This window comes from Pagrus pagrus, assembly GCF_965226575.1.
Source record: "Pagrus pagrus genome assembly, chromosome: 22".
Classification (NCBI taxonomy): domain Eukaryota; kingdom Metazoa; phylum Chordata; class Actinopteri; order Spariformes; family Sparidae; genus Pagrus; species Pagrus pagrus.
In genome coordinates this window covers 13950369-13963109 of record NC_140204.1, presented here as the reverse complement: position 1 = coordinate 13963109, position 12741 = coordinate 13950369, and the positions used below count along the sequence as shown (strand labels likewise).

Below are 12741 nucleotides of genomic sequence, written 5' to 3'. Positions count from 1 at the left end.
TGCGGGGATAAGATTGATGAGGCTGGGCCCGGGAAGGTGAGTTGTGGAGATTAGTACAGGACTGATGGTTCAACAATGGCAGGGCGCCCAGAACAACAGGAGCCCATTGGTCTGAACAGCGGCTATCTAACACACCAGAGACAGGAGAGGTGGATGGAGAAATAGAGGGGGACTGGAGTGAGGAGAAGAGGGATAACAATAGAGACAAGATTGAGACAAAGAGATAGAAGGTGACGCTGGAAATAAAAAGTCAGCAGTGTGACATTTAAAACTTTTACCTTCCGTGACCATGCATCCTACCGAATCCAAATACCTGCCCCTTTTGGAGCATCACGGTGACATGGAGGCGCAGGCTCAAGACAAATCTGGCACTTTTCTGCAGTATTGTCAGCTTACATCTGTCTGCCTTGCCTCTCACCTGCCTCTTTTCAGAGAACATAATCCAGCGCTATGGCAGCCTCCCAGGTGTCCTGCACATGATCGAGCTGGAGAAAGGCAAGACGGGTCTGGGCCTCAGCCTGGCGGGGAACAGGGACCGCTCACGCATGAGCGTGTTCGTGGTGGGAATAGACCCCAACGGGGCGGCCGGCAGAGACGGACGTATGGTGGTGGGGGACGAGCTGCTGGAGGTGAGATGTGTATTGATCACGCTGTTTCTGGACTCAACTAAACAGAGTTGACAGGATATTTGTAATTCTATATTTTTGTATCCTTTCAGATCAATGGGCAGGTCCTTTACGGCCACAGTCACCAGAATGCATCCTCCATTATTAAGAGCTCACCTTCCAAAGTCAAAATCATCTTTATCAGGTACAAAAACATGTTTTTAAATTAATTTTAAAGTTTTCATGAACACAGTTTCATGACAGAAGGAACTTCCTTTTTATAGTTAGAGCTTATGATGAAAACTGACATGAGATTTTCAAGTATATTGTAATGTTAGAGAAAAGCCAATAGAGGGAGCTATTGTAATTCAACAGAAGCATGCACTTGAAGGTGAAGTGGTGTATGTGATCCATATGCAGTGATGACTAACAGATTCTTCCTCATGCATACATCAAAAAAGAAAAGTATTTATTAAAATGATTAATCCACTGTAGTCTTCCAGTAATTTGTTAAGTGTATATTATAAATATTTTGAAAACCTTAGTCTAGGGTGACATTAGACTATGAAATCAGTGATTTACCCCCCACTGTAGCTCTAAATCCACACTAAATAAATAATAAATAAATAGTTCTGACAAGGTTTTGTGCATGTAATGTAGTTAATAAAGTATGTCCTGTACTTTAGACATCACTGCTGATCTATGCTGTTCTCACAATGCAATCAGAGCTGCAACAAATGATTATTTTCATCGTTGTGTAATCTGCTGATTATTTTCATGATTAATCAGTCAATCGTTTAGTCTTTTAAATGACAAAATTGTGAAGAATGCTCATCACAATGAGTCCAAAACCCAAAGACTCTTCATTTACTTTCAGACATGGCAGAGAAAAGCAGCAAATCGTAACATTTAAGAGGCTGAAACCAGCAAGTGTATATTTTTGCTCAAAAACAGAGTCAGGCCCGTATGACCCTTGACCCTCCTTCGAACAGCCTCTGCCAGGATCACTCTACTTAACCCTCTACTTAACTCACATCCTTTTCCTGACCTCCCTAAAAAGAGACACTGTGATCAGAGAGAGTAAATCACAGCTCTGCTGTCACGAAGCAGAGGAGCGACGATTTATGTGAGTTATGACTCTTTGGAACAGGAACACGGAGGCGCTGAACCAGATGGCCGTGGGACCGGTGAAAGAGCACGAGGGAGACACAGTGGAGCCCCACGCTGAGGTACGACTGTGGCCACACACACATTGCACACATGCACAAGCTCTACAAAGCTGTGACGCACACACCCAAACCATTATTAGTGCTTGACTCAACTCTATTTATAACCTTGTGTCATTTTCCTGAGTTGTTTTCATGTATGTTTGCCTCCTAAAACTCTCTTTGTGTGGTCCTGGAGATCCCAACCTCCCATGCCTCTGAGTAACTCCCAAGACAGCCAGAAACCACAAACACTCAACACTGTACTCCCACCAGCACACAAGTTTCAGCTATTTACTTCATACTGTACCAACTTTTTCCTCCCAGCTCGAAACAACGGCTGCTAACGGCGACGCCGATGCTTCAAAACACGTGCATCACATCATAAAGCTGAAGGTGAGGCACACCGGACCCCCCAAATGCACATCTCGCACACATAATAATCCTTTTGAAACACCAAAATAAAGACAATAATAGAGGGAAAGTGGGAAGCAGTGCAATAATGAGGGAGGTGTACACAAAAAAAGTCAATGAGGTATGACAGAGGGAGAGGCAGAGCACACAGGAGCAGTCGAGTCTGACAAGCTGCCAGAGAAGAGAAAAGAGACAGAGCATTGTCAGATAAAAGGGTGAATACACTCAGCAACAAGTGAATGGAAGAAGAGCAGTTCCAAAGGGATGTAAAGGCTCAGTTCACCCACATAATCAAAAGAGGAACTGAGTTCTTTCTTACTTTTTTAGTCATGCAGATATTTCCATCACATGATATCACATCTGAAAGACTCAGCAGCAGAAAAATAGTCAACACTGAAAGTCTGCTTATTATGTTGAGTGTTGAGTTGAAAAAGTGCTTTGTGATTTTTTTGAACCGACCCTTTAAAACGAAGTGAGAGTAGGCAAATATTTATTGTGTTTCTATGTTGTCAATGTTGTCCAATAGGAGGACGGCGGACTCGGCATCACCTTTGAGGAAGGCGACACTGAGAGCGGAGTTGAGATTCAGAGTATCTCTGAAGTGAAAGGACATGAAGGAAAAGTATGTAATGCATACTGCAGCAAATGCTTTCTGTTCATTATAAAGCTGATTTCTGATTAAAATCATGATGTGCTTCATGCAGGAGGGCTGCATGAAACCGGGGGACAAACTCTTAGCTGTGAATGGCGAATCAGTGCTTGGCTACACCACTGAAAAGGTACACCGTCAGTGGAAATAAAGTGCAGTCATCATATTGTATTTCCTTTCAAAACAAGGATTTGTCTCATGCAATAAAGTTTAAACAATCAGACTGTTTGGAAAATAGCATTCAGGATGTAAACCAAGAGTCTGATTAGTAATTGTACTCTGTTTTAGGTCAATTCTCTACTGAGAAAAGCCAAAGGTCCAGTGAAGCTAACCTTCTCTACAAATGAGACCCCCTCCTCCTTCTCCTCTCCCCAGCCAACCTGCGACGACATTGGCTGCTCGGATGACGTCCTTGCGAGCCTGCCCAGCGTGCCGAGTGCCACCACGACTACTTTGAGTCAACCAGAGGCGGAGGCCGGCACAAGTGAGGCCGCTTACAATCATAGGATCGATTTTTTGACTTCTTATTCATCGAGATAAATAATAAATCCCCTCAATACTTCACTTCTCTTGCTTCCTCTATTCAAGGTCCGAGCCGCTCGTCCACTCCTTCCACTCTGACCTGCGACCCGACGACCTGTCCCATCATCCCCGGCTGTGAGACCACCATCGACATCTCCAAGGGCCGCACCGGCCTGGGCCTTAGCATCGTGGGAGGCTGTGACACCCTGCTGGTAGGAAACAAAACACATGACTCTGCTAATGAGGCTATATCACTTCAGAGAGACAAACAGTGTTGGTGTTGAGTATGTCCAAGGAAAGATACTGTGCATTTGTAGTATCTTGAAAAAGTTCTGTGATTGTACTTTTATGCCACCCACTTAGAATCTTTGGTGGTATAACTCAGGTTCGAAATAGCCGTGGCGGCTCAGGAATGTAGGAAATGATGTTGTCACAGCCTTCCTCCTCCTCCTCCTCCTGCCGTCCTCTCCTCAGACCCATCTATTTTGTCTGCTCAGTCAGGCTTGGGGGAGGCGGGTGAGGTGAGGGGGGGCAGCTCTTTGTCTGGCCTCGGCCGCAGCAGACAATATCCAGCCCTGGAATGTAACCTCTGAACCCCAAATGACACTCACACTGGAACGCAGAGAAAACACACTTGAAGTCAGGAGTGCGCACACACACACACTGACACACACTCACGCTCTCAGAATGAGCATCAAATGTGAAAAAAATCCCAACCACATCGTTTTTGAAACCGTTCTTTTTTTACCTCCTCAGTTTCCTGTTCACCTTCTCCTCCTCTTCAGTATTTATTTTCCCTCTTCTCTGCTTTTTCTCCAGGGCGCCATCATTATCCATGAAGTCTATGAGGAAGGGGCAGCCTCCAAGGATGGCAGGCTTTGGGCAGGAGACCAAATCTTAGAGGTGCGGCACACACTGTAATGAACATTGCATGGCTGAGATGAAAAGAGGCTGGCCTGTAACATGAAAGCTGCGGTCTCCATAGTCTGACTATAAACGTGTGTGTGATAAATTCCTTTATATATAAAATCTCAAACATTAAAGCACGAGCATGAATCCATGTCTGTATTACGTGGAGAGACGAGTGAAGTATCCCAGCTCAACTTGGATTTGCCCTCCGTTCGACCTCATGCTTTGTCACAGAGGGAGGGGCAGGGGTGGAGCTCAGGAGTTTAGTTATGCTAGCTCAATCAGTAGACCTGAATTGAAAGGCACACATGCACACACACACACACACACACACACGTTATGACTTAATTGCCCTCTACAATTCCTTTCTGTCCCTGGGCCAAGCTGCTGTGTTTAGAAAACAGGGTCAGAGAGGAGAAGTGAAAAGAGCCGTTTCCCAGTCCGCAACCATGCTGTCAGCTGGGAAAAATGCTTTGCACGTCCATGGAGGAAGCTAATGGGGTATTTCCCCCCTTTAATGTGGCAGAGTTGGACGTCAGTCCTTAAACTGACCACTCGAGCTTCTCAGAGACTTCTTGAGGGAAGGCTGCTTTCCTTTGGTGAGATCTCAGTGTTGTGAAACCACCCTGTGATTTTCACATTATGATCCGGTGTTTGGATATCTCAGCAGTTTGGGTTTCTAGAGAGGGAATGTGACCTCATAGGTTATTTGATTATTATTTATTGTTTAATTTCATTTCATTTGATTTAATTTAATTTAATTTAATTTGGTTTTAGGTTTAAATTAGACCTCTGCTTCCCTGGCTTCCTTTTTGTGTTTGAAATGAACCTCTAACAAAGCGTAGCAGATATCTTTTTTTAGTACAGTACAGTTCAGCACACTTTTGTAAATAAATCGAACAATAGTTATGATTTTAAAGACATTTGAGTGTTGAAATCAGCTGTTTTCTTCTTTCTTAAAGATGCTAATTGTCACTGCAATAGGACTTGCCCACGTTTCTGGAGCACACAACCCAACCTCCCCTTTCTCTCGTCGCAGGTAAATGGAATCGACCTGCGTGAAGCCAGCCACGATGAAGCCATCAATGTGCTGCGGCAGACCCCACACAGAGTCCGACTGGTGGTCTACAGGGACGAGGCCCAGTACAAGGAGGAGGACTTGTGGGACTCGTTCACCATAGAGCTCCACAAGAAGCCGGGCCAGGGCCTGGGCCTGAGCATTGTAGGGAGGAGGTGGGGGAGATTTGTTATTAGTGCTCCTTCTTAGATATTAAAATAGCTGCATTTTCAGAGCTCTACAGTTAGCTTTAAAAGGTGACCAAAAGAGTTATCCTTTTAGAAAGAGCAATTCATAGCACAAACGGCAAAACTACAACGGTAACTGTGTGAATTTTCTTTTTTAATGCAGATCCCGGGACCAGAGGTAATCGTTGTTAAAATACCTGTAATTTTAAATAGTGTGTAGTCTGTAGAGAGTTGGAGAAACATTATACATCCATAAAACAAAGATTTGTTAGAACTCCTCGTGGTCACAAATAAGTGAAACGCATCAGGACTAAAAGAGGGTTTTTAAATCTCATTTTATGGTTCAGTAACTGTTCATATCCCTGGGTTTAGCCATCAGATCATTTTCAGTAGCACTAGTGGTGATCGTGACTCAGGTGTATCGACGAACGTTGCTACTTTTGTTCCTGTGAGGGCCGTCGAGGAAGATTTACTCGGACGTGAGCTGGCAAACTGCAGACCGTCTCACACAAACTCAACACAGGCTTCTATTCACGCAGTAGCATTTACGGCTTCAGGCACATGTGGGAAAAGGCCTGCTGGTCCACACGCCGACAGTCTGTTGCTGTCAGGTGTGTGTGGAGTGTGGTGATTGATCTCACCTCTGGGATCACCCTCAGGAATGGCTTACACAGACCATACTTGAATATGCACTGCAGATTATGTGTGTGTATCTGCTTTTTTTTTTAAACAGCTGCCGGGTAAAGGGCTTAATTTTAAGGTCATGGGTTGATGGTTTAGACGGCAGCCGTCAGATCAACTTTTAATGTAGTTGTAAATCTTTGTCTCAGTGGTTTTTCTACACAAATGGAAAAAACAACTAAAATGCTCAATCGGATGGAAAAGACAGCAACAGAGAGACAACCTAAAACCCTCAGCTAAAACGGAAAGTGCAAGCTAGCAGTTAGTGGTGAGGAGCTGTGACAGCCAAGTGTCTCTGGCACTGGGGATTGAGCGGGATCGAGTTGCCGAGCTTCACAGCTTCTGCTTGTGTTAGTTTTATCCACGTGGAGATTGGCACTTCAGATATGCAAAATCCGCAGAAGGGATGTGCTTTTGGAAAAAAGGACACAGGCCGGGGATTCATCATCATCTTCTCTGCAGTTAACTTAATTTCCAAGATGTCAGCGCTCAGAGCAACAAGATCTATCGATAATAATGACCTCTGACTGTAGACAAACAAGGACGTACTGTATTTTCCTGTGACAACACCAACTGGTTTATGAAAGGATACGTTCATAGCAAACCTACCAAAGCTGACCTTGGTAGGTTTAAACACCTGTCATTCAAGCAAACAAACCCCAAAACATGCTTCTAATATCTCCTTAGAGTTTTAAACATGTCATTAATAATTGTATGAGAGGGAATACCCTAAATTGTGTTGTAAAATGAAAACGAGCAAAGCTAGAATGTTTTCTGTTATAGCTTTTTGTGTTTGGCTGCAAAATGTTCACAAGTGAGCATAAGCAGGATTCAAGATGGAAAACACATCTATTGAGGTCACAGTCGGGGGGTAAACACACTCTTTGCTATTAAATATTCCATCCTACCAGCTGTTTGCCTGCCACTTCCCAAGGAGCGTAAGCCACATTTGTGCAGAGGACCACTGGAAAAATGTGAAATTGCTGGATCAATAGTAGACTATCAATTACATGCTCAACAACAGCCGTCAGCAGTATGACACGATTAAGGTCAACTAGTAGAGAAAAATACTGTATGACTCTTGCCAACATGAACACAGATACAGTAAAAGATGTTACCTGACTGTCTTTTCTTTGTTTTTCCCAAAGGAATGACACAGGAGTATTTGTGTCTGACATTGTGAAGGGAGGTTTGGTGGACACTGACGGCCAACTGATGCAGGGCGACCAGATCCTGTCAGTCAACGGCGAGGATGTCAGGTCGGCCACTCAGGAGGCCACGGCTGCACTACTCAAGGTTCGTCTGGCCCTCAGGAGCAAGTGAATGACAAGTCAGCTTTAAACTTTGTTGGATGACCACATTAAAAATAATGTTCCCTGTGTTGCAGTGCTGCGTGGGGCCTATAAAAATGGAAGTAGGGAGGTTCAAGGCAGGCCCCTTCCACTCTGAAAGGAGGCTGTCTCAAAGTAGTCAGGTAATTAACTGGAATTATGAACGTTGAATAGAAATCGCTATCATCTAGTCCTTGAAAGCCAGGAACACAAACACTGAATGTCTTTGTTTCAGATGGAGGAAACAGGCAACTCCAAGGTGGCCTCGCAGTGTTCAGAGTCTGGAAACCTCCCCGATGACCCTGACACACAAAGCAGGAGACCAGATTGTAAGTAGCCTCAGAACTGAGATAAATCCATGAAGCATACGAGTTAGGCAGCTGTAGGAAACATATAAATAAGCATTTTTGGAGAAGGCATCTACAGAATTCTGGCAATCAAGTTTTTTTTTTTTTTAAGTTTTGGCAGATGTCTTTTATTTTCCAGATCAATTTTAAAGTTTGTACCACAGGTGCACCACTACCCTTTGTTCTAAACAGGAGTAAATGCATGTATTGTTTCTCCACCTGCAGCTTTTTTCTCCTGCCAAAACATTTCCTTGCGCCCGTTGTCACAGATCAAAAACAAAGAAAAGAAAAATAGAAAATGGATCACTACATTCACTGTTTTCTCACTTTCCTCTCAAGGCCTCCATAGACATCCTGACAATTTGCACGTTTGCTTCCTTACAGCTCCGGAGAATCAGGACACCAGAACAGTCGAATTCACTAAAGGTCCCAATGAATCTCTGGGTATCAGTATAGCAGGTGGCGTTGGGAGTCCTCTGGGTGACATACCCATCTTTATCGCCATGATGAATCCCGTCGGCGTGGCTGCTCAGACCCAGAAGCTCAAGGTATGAGATTTACGCTCCCTCTCAGTAACGTCAATGCGAAAATTTGCATAGCAGCAGTTCTTTTGTGGGATTTGATATGAATCTCACTTATTCTTCACAGTGATGTCATTCCCACTCACTCGATTCAGATTGTGAATCTCAAGTCCTCCAAAAGGTCAAGAGCCTACAGCCTTTAGCAGTGACCTTCGCAGTAAAACAACAATTGTAGCTCTGTGTGACGCAGACTGGAGGAGGACAATAGCCATTGCTAACATGGGATAATAAATCTCCCACTCCTGCATTCAGATCATTAAGCCTACAGAAGGGCTCATTGAAATGAATAGGGTGGGAGTCTTGAATAGTATATTCACGCTGCTTTATCTTTTCAGCCGGAATGAAAGATGAGAACGCGGCTTAATGAAATTACTCAGCTGAACACGAGCATGGTCTTTACTTTTGTATGGTGCTTGGGATTAAATTTTCTAATAGTATTAGCCAGTGTCTCACATCCTGTTATCCTGCAGACTTCCTCCAGACTTTGTGAAGTAACACTGAAAACCTTTCAGAGTATCTCTGCTCTGCATCTGTTTCTGAACTTTTCGCTGCTGAAATAGTTTTTTTTTTACTGAACTTTCACTTTTCCAGATTGGGGACCGCATTGTCAGCATCTGTGGAACCTCTGCTGAAGGGATGAGCCACTCACAGGCTGTCAACCTGCTGAAGAACGCCACGGGCACAATACAGCTGCAGGTTGAGAAAACACACATACAAACACACACTTGTTCTCTCACCCTTTGTGTCCTCATTAGATAAACCCAGAGACACAGTTAGATAATCTGCAGTGGAACATGTACTCCATTCTTTACTTTATCTGCGTACAAGGTTTTACCTGAAAAGAACAGTCGAAGGCTGCCAGCGGCAGACTTTGAAGTAACATAAAACTCGGTTCCCTCATCCACCACTACCACCATGCTATCAGTCTTTATCTTGCAAGTGTAGCATGCCATAAAAGTGTTGCCATGCACCTGTAGGTGGTTGCGGGCGGTGACGCCACAGTGACGGGTCCCTCCCAGGAGCAGCAGGCAGCTGGAGGTCTTACACCCAGCTGCATCTTCCAGGATGACATCGGGTACGAACTGGTTGCTTTTGTTGTGTCTTAGCACTGTAACGTTGCATTCAATCAATGAAAGTGTAAAAGAGACGGTTTCCGTCAGTCAGAGTACATATTTTTCTTTACCTATAGTGCTATTCATCCATTTGGTGTGAGTTTGTGAGATATCAGCCGCAGAGATGTCTGTCAGCTCTCCAATATAATAGAGCTAGATGGCACTCGGCTTGTGGTGCTCGTCCATGAGTATACGCACGCTTCCTTCTGCGTTATGATACAGTGTAGGTTGTAGAAAGAAAATAGTTCCTACGTGAAACTGCTCACAACAAGGTATGTGGATTTTCTTGAGAAACCATGCCATGACTTTTGAATGCAGACAGGCAGACATCTCTACGGGTGATATCTCCAAAACAATCTAGATTGATGAATAGTGCTCTGATAAGAGGAAAAAGGTAAGAACAAAAAAAGAAAAATCAGTCCCTAACTGTCTCTGTCTTCCACCAGCCCTCCTCAGTATAAGACCATCACTCTTGGAAGAGGGCCAGACGGACTGGGTTTCAGTATAGTCGGAGGGTACGGCAGCCCACATGGAGACCTGCCTATCTACGTCAAAACAGTTTTTGGAAAGGTATGTGACAGATTGCTGCATTTTATATTTACACAATTAACCACATTGTGTGTTATTAACCCCTTCCTTGCATGTGTGTGTGTGTGCTTAGGGGGCAGCAGCAGAGGATGGCCGTCTGAAGAGAGGAGACCAGATCATGGCCGTTAACGGGCAGACTTTAGAAGGTGTCACACACGAAGAAGCTGTTGGCATCCTGAAGAGGACCAAAGGAACCGTCACACTCACTGTGCTATCATAGTCACACATATGCAAACACCCACAAAACACACACTGTCTTCACTACTTTTCTTACACTTTGTTGCACCCCACATCTATACAGACTGAAACTTTGAAGGAGAAACACACCTCGCAGGTGTGACCAGCGATATTTCACAACTAGAAAACTGTGCACACAACCATACACTGATAATCATGAAGAAACTTATTGCTCAATGTAGCTTTGAACACTGTGATTAAGCCGACGGCTGAAAGGAACTTTTCTCACTGAAACGATAAACTGAAAATAGTATGTCAGGAAGATATATGAATTCACGATTTTCAGTTTTAACTAGTTAGGCTATATGAATCTCAAAGAGGTTGTAAATAGTGTTAGAAACCATAGCTCAACTCACATACATTCCATTGCTATGGTATGAAGTATTCACGCAACATTGTCGCTCAAGTATTTAGCTGTTTCCTGTATTGAAATGAATGGATTTTCAGATCATTATTTCATTAGTATTTTACAACAGACAACTCTCCAAACCCATTTCTGAATATTTCCACAGAACAGAGGCCTATTTTTCAAGGTTTTTTTACAGTCTGGGGTCTACTTACATGTATCTACTTAGATGATATGGCATGGAAATGCCCTTGAGGCAATTGGCAGATTAGTAGGATTTAGCTAATGGCCATATTAGCTGACAAAAGCATTATTTTGTCTTTTTCATTGCACTGCTGTTGGCAAGTCACCATACTGATTTTCCTGAGAAGCTGATGCTGCTGTAACTGGTGTTAGTCAACTTTTATCATGAAGTCACTGTTGTTTTAGCAAAATTGGCCAAGAGAGCATTTTTTAAGTGCTAAGGGCTAGAAGTCTGATATTGTAAATACACAGTGTGTTAACACTTCCCTGAAGGGAAAGATGTGAAATCCTTGATGTCTTGGTCCTTAATCGAAGAAGTGTGGTGAGTTCACACTTGACTGGATGAGGGAGTGTGTATGTGTGTGTGAAATCTTGTGTGAAATGCTGGACCCCATTACGTAAACCATTACATTTTAGGGTGAAGACTTAGGTTAGGGTGAGTGTATTGGATAGAAGTGGTTAGGATTTGGCTCTAGGAAATGAATGGAAGTCTATGTAGTGTCCCCAAAACTGATGAAAACAAGGGTGTGTGTGTGTGGAGGTGTGTGTGTCCTACTCACTGAAAAATAGTGCTGCTAAAGCCGATATACGTATAAGGTATTATGTCACAGTATTTTAATTTTTTAAAGTGTTAATTCCCGTTCACTTGATGAAAGTGAATGGCAAAGTAAATCACCTCCTTTTCTGTCTGGAATGGATGAGTAGTTTAACTTGTCAGGTGATTATATAATGGACCTGAGCTCAGTCTGACCTCATTATTTACCCAGATTGAAGGCATCAACAGTAATGTGTAGTTTCCAAAGTCATTAGGCGTGTTTTGTTTGGTCTAGTTTCAGAAAGTTGTCTGTTCTCTGTCTTATCACCTTAAATATGTTGCTCTAGTACTGTCAAAGTGACAGTATTGAATTTATTCACACTGAATTAAATAAAAGTGACCTTTGGATTCAATAAACGTGCATTCGCTTGTGCTTTATTGCTACTTGTATTCCTAAACCAGACAGCATTATTATTTCACCATTCTCTTCCAGTAATTGACACGAGTATGAGTTAAGCACATAATTAAATCCAGCCAGAAAAAATGTCTTGTTGAACCTCAGCAGAGCGACTATAAACTTGGATATAAAAATATAATGTTCTTAAATGAAATGCAGGGCAACTTTCCAAATGCACCAGCTGTTAGTCAATCTAACTGCTCCTTACTGAACACTAGGTCTGTTGTACAGTATACATCACATCTGCCATACATCACCTAAATACATTTTCTATCTGGGAGATAAAAGCAATTTACTGTCGCCGGAGGTCACATTTAACTGAAAAGGCGAGCGGATCTAAATCAGAGGCTACAACAAGTCGAAATGAAATGTACATGAACAAAGATTTATAGAGAAAGGATAATTTGGCGATGTGGAACAGCAGCGTATGCTCTTTCTTCAATAGACTCTCTGTTGTCACTTGAGACTTAATAAAGCCTGGATTGAGAGAGGCAGAGCTCTCCATTAAAATATGGCATCCCATCTGTCTGTTCACTGACAAGCACAGCTGCTTCACAGGCTGTCACATGGTTTGTGTTGAGTCCTGCGCATGAAGTCGATTTCTTAAGTCGGTTTACAGCAAAACATCGGGGCTCCCAATTAATCACATGAGTCACACAAGACCTTTGAAGTCCTGTCTAATGAGGTCTGATGATGGTTCAAATTCACTGGGCTACATATGCTCAACTGTTGGG

General features: G+C 43.2%; 1 protein-coding gene across 14 annotated transcripts in view; it reads left to right on the top strand.

Moving 5' to 3' along the window:
* The window catches only part of mpdz (multiple PDZ domain crumbs cell polarity complex component), a 53129-nt gene extending 41168 nt beyond the window's left edge, over positions 1-11961 (top strand). For 13 of the 14 annotated variants that reach the window (XM_084344841.1, XM_084344843.1, XM_084344842.1 and 10 more), the window contains 18 exons: positions 433-629; positions 719-810; positions 1756-1834; positions 2138-2206; positions 2751-2846; positions 2929-3003; positions 3162-3357; positions 3462-3607; positions 4215-4298; positions 5344-5537; positions 7379-7526; positions 7618-7704; positions 7797-7890; positions 8293-8456; positions 9081-9185; positions 9467-9564; positions 10048-10171; positions 10263-11961. In XM_084344841.1, the coding sequence (XP_084200967.1) occupies positions 433-629; positions 719-810; positions 1756-1834; positions 2138-2206; positions 2751-2846; positions 2929-3003; positions 3162-3357; positions 3462-3607; positions 4215-4298; positions 5344-5537; positions 7379-7526; positions 7618-7704; positions 7797-7890; positions 8293-8456; positions 9081-9185; positions 9467-9564; positions 10048-10171; positions 10263-10409 (2195 nt within the window). In that variant the 3' untranslated portion in view covers positions 10410-11961. The remainder of the gene's footprint in view (positions 1-432; positions 630-718; positions 811-1755; positions 1835-2137; positions 2207-2750; positions 2847-2928; positions 3004-3161; positions 3358-3461; positions 3608-4214; positions 4299-5343; positions 5538-7378; positions 7527-7617; positions 7705-7796; positions 7891-8292; positions 8457-9080; positions 9186-9466; positions 9565-10047; positions 10172-10262) is intronic. The other variant, XM_084344847.1, reaches the window with a different exon arrangement.
* The last annotated feature ends 780 nt before the right edge of the window (positions 11962-12741 follow it).